Source organism: Sycon ciliatum, chromosome 11 (assembly GCF_964019385.1).
Source record: "Sycon ciliatum chromosome 11, ocSycCili1.1, whole genome shotgun sequence".
Lineage (NCBI taxonomy): Eukaryota > Metazoa > Porifera > Calcarea > Leucosolenida > Sycettidae > Sycon > Sycon ciliatum.
In genome coordinates, this window is record NC_088653.1 from 4,789,112 (window position 1) to 4,798,256 (window position 9,145).

General features: G+C 44.9%; 1 protein-coding gene across 1 annotated transcript; it reads left to right on the plus strand.

The window, feature by feature from the left end:
- Positions 1 to 960: 960 nt before the first annotated feature.
- LOC135827011 (uncharacterized) lies at positions 961 to 5,412 on the plus strand. The gene is made up of 6 exons (XM_065339533.1): positions 961 to 1,478; positions 1,571 to 2,072; positions 2,496 to 2,837; positions 3,027 to 3,329; positions 3,525 to 4,172; positions 4,624 to 5,412. Exons 1-6 carry the CDS (start codon positions 961 to 963, stop codon positions 5,410 to 5,412), a joined length of 3,102 nt encoding a protein of 1,033 aa, XP_065195605.1.
- The last annotated feature ends 3,733 nt before the right edge of the window (positions 5,413 to 9,145 follow it).

Genomic DNA, 9,145 nt, shown 5'->3' on the forward strand with positions numbered 1-9,145 from the left:
ATCCATAATCCTCTACGCCGTCAACGACGATCTTTGGGAGACGCTGGTGTTTCTCACCGCTCACGAGAACGCGCGACGACACCCTGCACAGATACTCCGCAATCTCCATGGGAGTTAAGTCGACCCGATCCGGGTGAAGAAGCATGGGTCTTAGCTCGTAGGCTGTGCCCAGATCGGTGAGTAAGCGAACGGTTAATTCATCTTTACTACAAGAAAATAAATACCACTTCTCAACATATGGTTCGGAGGTTGACCAAGACATCTTCGTTGGCTATCACTATAGACAGGGAGAGAAATTTAGCAAATTGTGAACCAGAAATGAAATTATATCAGGTTTTATAGGTCCCGCCAAGTCCCGTCCCGCCGGGTCCCGCCTCCGGGAAGGTGACGACCTTGGAGAACACGGTGAACACGGTGCGCGCCAAAAACCAAAACGTTGCTCGCGACATGCCATGTCTTTTTTTGTTCGGGTTTGGAATCTTTCCATTGACATAAGTCAATTAGTTTTCCATCTATGTCCGTAATCGAAAGGTCCATGAGGTGTAGAATTTTTCTAGCTTTCCTCTCGTATAATTCTTTTCGACATACAACAATTCTTTCTCGAACTTTTAGCTGCTGGAACACCGGATTCATCTTGACCTCAGATGCACAGATCATGCATCCGTGTATTGACGTCACAGTACATCATTGCAGCACTGATTTCACTGTGAAGTGTGGAACATGGGTCAATGCGCGATAAAAGGATGAACGTGATTTCAGCGGGAAGTGCGCTAATTGGTCACATGTTTTCAGCGGGAAGTGCGGTAAGTGGTTAATTGTTTCCAGCGGGAGATGAGTGGATTGGTTAATTGAAAAACAACCAGTTATTCCGAATTCAACTATTACGAAAACCCTATAAAAATAGGTCCTCGGTACCTTGTCAAGCCATTGTGTGGTTGTCCGCCACCACCCCTGCTCAGGATGGAACCCCTTCGGAAGAAACCTCGTCAGTCTTTTGATGTAGTGAGATCATCTGATCTATTGCAATTCTTTAGTTATTGTCCTGATCAAGAGTTTGCAGATGTACTAAAGTTTTTCTCTCATGTTCTACCGTCGCTGGAGCTGCTTCTTGAAGAGAATATTGAGCAATGGGGTCAGTACAAGTGTTCTTTGGTAGTTCAGGTGGTGATGCAGAAGCTGAATCCTGCTACAGGACAAATGGTTTCCAACACATTCTTCTTCCGATCGAGTACAACGCTGGTGCTCAACACCATGGAGCTGAGGGACCTTCTCAGTAGGATGATAGCTCAGATCAACGCTCGTCTTGATGATTTCGTTCGTCATGGATCAGGTTGGGTAGTTGAACGGATTTCCTGTTTACACATCGAAATGTCACGCTACTGTGTACTTGGAGGAAGTTCGTACATCCCCTTGCCACCGGAGTTGAAGTCGAAGAAGGCCATTGTTAACGTGCAGAACACTGACAACAAGTGTTTACTGTAAGTATAGCAGTGGGGTTTCAGTGTTGTGATATGGTGTATGGATTGAACTGTATGCCGCCTGTCCATGTCTTATGTCATCCGTACTTTAGATGGTCAATACTGGCTGCTAAATTTTCGGCAGACAAGTCTCATCCATATCGTCAATCGTCGTACGCAGAACATGTGGATACTGTGGATGTGAGCGGCATCGAGTTTCCAGCAAAACTGGAAGACATACCAGTCATCGAAAGACTGAACGACGGTCTTTACATCAACGTCTTCGGATATGAAGAGAAAGTCATATACTTGTATCCGTTAAGAATTTCTCAGCAACCGCAGTCCGCCATCAATGTATTGCTCATCCAAGACGAACGCAATGACGTGGAGGTGCAGCACTGGGTGTGGATAAAGTCATTCAGTCGTCTTGTTGCTACTGGAGCACGTCGAGCACATTTCGTCTGCTTCAGATGTCTCTCAACACACGTCACCGAGAAGGCATTGAATAATCATATGATGTACTGCAGTGAACATCCTGAAGCCACGGTGGAGATGCCAAAGGCTGGCGATAGAGTGATGTTCAGGAATGTGAACAAGCAGCTTCAAGCCCCATTTGTAAGTAGAACACTTAATCAAGGTGAACACACTGTGGTCTGTTTTTTTTTTCTTCTTTCCTGCACATGTTTCTTGACTCTGATTGTTCACCTTTCTGCTGTTTTACTCGGTGTTGTCTCTGCAGCTATTTCTAATTCTCTATCTGTCTTTTCTGCTGTTTTACTCGGTGTTGTCCCTGCTGCTATTCCTACTTCTCTCTCTCTCTCTCTCTCTCTCTCTCAAATGCAGGTGATCTATGCTGATTGTGAGGCTTTCATAGAACCTCTGTCCGCTGTCAATAAAATCGGTCATTCGACATTCCAAAAGAACAAGCATGTAGCCTGTTCCTGTTCTTACATTGTAGTACGATCTGATGGCGTCGTCACGAACCGTTTCTTTTACCGTGGAGAAGATTCTATGTTCTGTTTTCTGCTGTCACTTGAGCAAGAGGAGGAGATTATCCGTGATGAGCTTCTAGCATGTAATGCTGGTCAAATGATCATTTCAGAAAGTCAGCAACGTGAATTTGAAACGGTAGTCTCCTGTTGGATCTGTGGTGAAGCGTTGGGTAGCGATCGTGTACGTGACCACTGCCACATCACCGGTGCTTACCGTGGTGCAGCACACAACCATTGTAACCTGAACATGCGGATTGAGCCGTTCAAGATCAAGATTCCTGTGATCTTTCATAACTTGAAGGGATACGATTCTCATCACATCATATCTGCCATTGGGAGAACGTCCACTGATGAGATTACATATGTGAACGAGAAAGGACAAGAACGGGTACGTTACATATGCGTGGTGTGTATTTGTGTGTGTGTGTGCGTGTGTGCGTGTGCGTGGATCATGATGTTTTTCTAAGAAGGAAGATCATTACTATGTTGGTACTCATATTCACGTTTATATGATTGATATTCATCTTTACAGCTGCACCTTAAAACTGTGTCTCCTCTTTTTCTTTCTTCTTCTCAGACCAAGCGTCTCGGTGCTATCAAAGTGATTCCCATCAACAGTGAAAAATATGTCACATTCGGATGGAGACAGTTCCAGTTCATAGACAGCCTGGCATTCTTGAACACCTCCCTAGACCGGTTGGTTTCGGCTACACCACCAGATGCATTCGCCCTTCTATCCGCACGATTTCCAGACGAGGATGAACGCAAACTGTTGACACGAAAGGGTGTCTACCCGTATGAATATATGGGGTCGTACGACCAATTCGAAGAAACGCGTCTACCACCCAAGGATGCATTCCACTCAACGCTAACGAACACGGTGAGTAGTGTGACAGATATAGTAGATCTTTCTCTCTTTCTTTTTTCACCATCTTACTTCGAAGTACTAAAATAAGCCAAAATGTGTTTGAACGCTTCCTGCAGCTTCATACTAAATAATTGATTGTGTGGGCGAACTACTAAAATAAGTTCGTTGATTTGTTTTTCTTTTTGGTGTACATTTTCTATTCCCTAGGGTATCAGTGATGAAGACTATGCCTATGCGCAAACAGTATGGACTGCGTTTGACTGTGAAGATCTAGGAGACTATCACGACCTCTACCTGGAGACTGATGTGCTGCTGTTGGCTGACGTTTTCGAAAACTTCAGAAGAACTGCTCACGCAACCTATGGATTGGATCCCGCTAATTACCTCACCTTACCGGGATTTGCCTGGGATTCGCTGCTGAAAATGACGAAGGTGTCCCTTCATCTCATTTCCGACATTGACATGTTCAACTTCATTGAGCATGGCAAAAGAGGTGGCATAAGCATGGTGTCCGCTAGACACGCCACCGCCAACAACAGATATCTATCGGAATACAATCCAGACGAGCCGTCAAGCTTCATCCAATATTTAGATGCGAACAATCTATATGGATGGGCCATGTCTCAACCCTTGCCCGTGTCGGACTTCTGCTTTGAAGCAGTGACGGATGATCTTCTGGAGACGGTACTCGATCATCCAATGGACTCTTCGACGGGATACATGGTGGAGTGCGATTTAAGGATTCCAGATGGTGTGCATGACATGATGAATGATTATCCGTTGGCTCCTGAGAAGATGAAGGTGACACGAGATATGCTTTCTCCATATCAGACCCACATGGCAGAGAAACTAATGGTAAGTCATGGTCTATCTGGTGGATATGCTTGTATTAATCTTCTAAGGTTTGTGTATATCTATACTGTACTCTTGTAGGTGAGCGGTTTGGAAGCGAAGAAACTGGTGCCAAATCTACTACCGAAAGAGCACTATGTTCTGCACTACAGAACCTTGCAGCAGTATGTGTCCTTGGGTGTGGAGATTACAGATGTGCATCGTGTGCTCTCCTTCACACAACACCCATGGATGAAGCCATACATCGACACTAATACTGACCTGAGAAAGCTATCAACTTCTGATTTCGAGAAAGACTTCTATAAGGTGGGTACTCCACATCATGTGTGTGTGTGTATTTAGCGATAGTGTGGGATCTAGTATGTACTGGAAGTGTGAATGACCTGAAGATAACAGTTTTCTTATTGTTGTTTTTCTTGTCTTTCTTTTTTTTTTGTATGCCTGTTTATCGTAGTTGATGAACAATGCTGTATATGGCAAGACCATGGAAAACGTTCGAAACAGAGTAAACATCAAGCTCATTGGTGAACAGGATGAAAAACCACGTCTCCAGAAAAGCATCAACAAACCTTCGTACATCCGCAGTGTAGCCTTTGAGAACGATCTGATAGCAATCGAGTTTGCCAGGACAAAGGTGACTCTCAATAAACCCATTTATGTGGGTACAGCCATCCTCGATCTGTCGAAGCACTTGATGTATTCCTTTTACTATGAAGTTCTCCTACCCCGCTATGGACAAAATGTACGTTTGCTCTACACTGATACTGATAGTCTGATCGTACATATTCAAACGGATGATCTGTACACCGATATGTCAAACAACATAACAGCCTATGACACATCCAACTATTCACCATCCCACCACCTGTACAGCACGGTCAACAAGAAGGTGGTAGGGAAGTTCAAGGACGAACTAGGTGGCAAACCCATCAAGGAGTTCATTGGTTTGCGGAGCAAGATGTACGCATACCGCTGTGAAGACAACGACGACAATGGCAAGCGTGCCAAAGGTGTGCAGAGAAGCGTGTTGAAAAACACCATAACCGTCGATGATTATCGAACATGTCTCGTCGAGGAGTCTCAGCTGAAGAGAACAATGAATGTTCTTCGAAGTCGACGACATTGCATTCACGGAGAGGAGCTACACAAGATTGCCCTCTGTGGATTCGACAGTAAGCGTTACATTCTGGAGGATGGTATCAACACCCTGGCATTCGGACACACGGATATTCCAAAGCACTGATGGATTTCCACACATACTAGAGCATATGTCATATCTTCTCATGAAATACATTGTAAATACTATGCGATTCATAATATTCACGTTAATCCAAAACATGAGCTACATTGTACATATGAAATGCTAATACTTTTTGAGATCATTCACATCCTTCTTTGTTAACCAGGTATGGAATTTTTCGTCTTGATAACCCTTCCATTTGACGAGCCGACTGTTCTTGTTGTATTTCAACACCTTATCGAATCTCAATCCTGTGTGTCTGGCATGTTGTAGCTCAGCTCCATAGAACTGTCCTTGAATGACTTCTCCCATCAGGTCTTGAACACGATAGGTGTGGGGTACAGTGGGTAGGACATCGTTTACCACGAACACTTCCTCTGTCCGGTTGGGCGTGTACCCTTTCTCGAAATGACGTTTAGCCACAGCCAAACGCACATCATCACCCACTTTGAATTTAGCTGGTGATTGCTTCAAGTGTACGTCTGCATCTTTTGGTTTTCCATCAAGAGAAGCTTTCGTGGGACTCATGCCGATACTGCGATGTTTCGAGCTGTTGTACTTGACCATAAGCTGAGGAAGGACGTCAAGATACTGTGTCGTAGCTTTCTCCGTGAAATGGCGCCACATTCTGCCTTTCAGTGTTCTATTGAAGCGTTCCACCACCACGGCTTTTCCTTCGTTGTGGGTGCTGTACATGATGATGTTGTGATCCTTGACCCATTGCTTCATTGTTGCATTGTAGAACTCCTTGCCTTCGTCTACCCATAGTTTTTGTGGTACCCTGTTCGATGTTTTCAGGATCATGTCGAATGCATCCCTGACAGCAGAGCCAGTTTTGGTTTTCAGGGGTACTGCTCAGGCATAGCGACTGTACAGATCGATGACGGCCAGAAGGAATTTGTAGTTCTTGTTGCTTCGGGCAAACCGTTGCATATCCACTAGATCGGCACTCCAGATGTGATCCACAGACCTGCTCTTCACCTTGCGTCTTTTGAAATGCACTCGTCTGGGTTTGTGCAATTCGTTAGCCAGTTGCGTGTGGAATGGTGTGGACTGCGACTTCTTCTTCTGTCTTCCATCATGAAGTGCTTTTTGCACTTTCGTATCCCACAAGGCTCCACCACCTCGCAAGGCACCTAAACTGAGAACCAGTTGATCGTTTTCCAGCTTTTCATCCTCATCGAAGACTCTTCGGAAAGTTCGAAGTGCTTCATCCAGACCATATTTGGAAAATAGCTTTCCCATCAATATGGCATACCATCCACATACTGCTGTGCTTCTGTCTTGAACGGCTTGGGTGTTGGTGATGATCTTACAGTCTGCATAGGCTTCTTTAAAGAAATCGCACAGTGCAGGTTCAGTGTAATCTTGCTCCATAGTGTATAGACTGCGTCCGAAACTGTCAAAAACCAGGATCACGTTTTGCTCGCGACACACGGTCAACCAATGATGTCCACCTTCTGGTGCATCGTACACCGGTAGAACGTTGTCGGTGTTGACGATACAAAAGTCTCCATTGTTCAAGGGTGGTAAGAGGTCGTAACTTGTACACCCCACGAACCCTCCAACACCATTCAATCTTCCTTTGATGTCGGCACTGCTGAGAGGGTAGTCCATTCTTGATCATAGCCTGAAAATTTTCGCGCACGTGATCACATTGAACGTCCACTCAGGATATCCTTGATGATACGAGTGATCCTGCTTTTATCCTTCAGAACCTCTTGAATGAATGATGCATCGTCCACCATCACCTTTTGTGCTCTGATCATGAAATGCTCGGGATGGATCAATTTTGCTTCAGTTGTTCTACCATACGTAGAAGTCATATCGTTGAGATCTTGAAACTTGAGCTGCGATCCTGGTACAGCTAGCACTAGGGTGGCTAGTTCATGAATCTTTCGTTCTGATCGAAGGAATCCATCGACATGTTTGTGGATTCCCACCGCACCCGCTATGGTTGCAAACGGGTACCTGGACATGTAGATGCGATTCGTCTCGTTGACCAGAGTGGTGTAGTCGTTCATCGTCTGCGTCTTCAGGGCATCCGCAGCCGCTTCCACCCGACTCCTGAACCTCAGTCGATCTTCATCGTAGAGTTGCAGCAGTTGTGATCGGCTTGTGAAATAGTTGCTCTTCAAAAAGGTTGCCGGTATATTTGTATGTCGGAGGAAACTGTCCAGCATTTGTAGGATCCATCGGTCAAATTCGTGGTCTTGTAATAGATTGAAAGGCACTGATGTTAAAGGTGCCTTTCTCTTCTTCCTGACATCTGCAACGGAATCGCGAACTTGATCGGTAGTGGAATCATAGTTGAGTATGTTGGATGCAATCACATTTCTCACAGACGGGTAACTGATGTGATCGGGATTGTTTTTGAAGTGGGTGTCATATAGACGCTTTACTCGCGGGTCAGCTTGCAGTTCCAACAGGGTGGAGGTGCTCAAACTGTGATCTGGCACTTGGGAAAGAACTTTCTTGACGCTTTTCAAGTAGGTATTGTAGTTATTACCTCCTTTTTGCCGCATGAGTGGTGGTATACCGAGAACTTCCCACGAATTTACTCTCTTGTTGAGGATGTGTTGAGGATGTTTCGACATAAACTGCAAGGTTTGCAACCTTTTACGCTTGGGTATCGAGAAGGATCCCTTTCTGGACCCCACCCTCTGTATACTGCTCGGTAGCCCATTTGAGAATTTCACCGTAAGATGCTCCATCCTTATTCATGATTGAAATTTTTTTTCAATGTTTCGGCTAACTTTTCGGCTAACTTTTCGGCTAACCTTTCGGCTAACTTTTCGGCTAACTTTTCGGCTAACTTTTCGGCTAACTTTTCGGCTAAACACGCACATCAACGAGGTTTTTATTCAAAAGTCACCTTTAATGCAGTGTCTTCGCAATACGTGTAGTACTGATTAGAAGAGCAATCAATGGTTAGGATAGGTCTGCGACACACCGCCAATAACTTCTCATACAATCTAAAGATAATGGATGACTTCGTGCACAGACCACCAAACAGAGTATTGAGATAACGCTTGATATTGCTTTTATCAGTGAAGCGAAATAGATACATAAAGTTTGCATTGATCTTCATGTCTTTAATGTTATCAAAGCTCTGAGAGAGAAAGAACACGTTCAACTTATGATGATGACTGTACATGGTGAAGAACTTGTAGAGACACTCTCTTTGACTGCCGTGCTTCAAACCCATCACTCTGATGTCATCAATGATCACATACCGGTAGGTGTTAGGCTGGAGATCCATGTCTTCGATACACTCGGGCATGGTGCTGTAATGCTTGAAGGATTTGAGGCTTGGGAGACGATACTGATCGGCCGGCGTGTTGGAGATGACAACTATACGCTCAGGTTGCACGCGTTTCAGGAGCTTGATGAGAAAGAAGGATTTACCCATGTTGCTCTGTCCCAGAAACAATACGTTTTGACCCCAGGATTTCAGAGCAGGAATGATTTCCGTGAACCAATCCTTAGACTCGAACTGAAGACCAGGAATGTGCAGCCCGTGTCGAGCAGTGGCCGTGGTCGGAACATCGTCGTTCCTTACGGGACTAGTCTTTTTCTTCCTCCCGATTTCCTGTCAAAGGAGCGAGATAAAGTCCATGATCAGATGTTGTAGGATGGACCGATGTGAGCGGAACTCATAGAAGACGGTCCTGCACTGTTAATGTTCTGTCGAATTTTTTGAGCAAATGGAGTTTCAGGACGGGTTAGGGATCTA

What these genes read in the sequence shown, in the direction of transcription:
- LOC135827011 (XM_065339533.1), top strand. Translation starts at nt 961, where the DNA reads ATGGAACCCCTTCGGAAGAAACCTCGTCAGTCTTTTGATGTAGTGAGA. An exon ending in AGCAGCTTCAAGCCCCATTT is followed by an intron (nt 2,073 to 2,495) that starts GTAAGTAGAACA and finishes CTGTCACTTGAG; the next exon opens with CAAGAGGAGGAGATTATCCG. An exon ending in ACTCAACGCTAACGAACACG is followed by an intron (nt 3,330 to 3,524) that starts GTGAGTAGTGTG and finishes TCTATTCCCTAG; the next exon opens with GGTATCAGTGATGAAGACTA.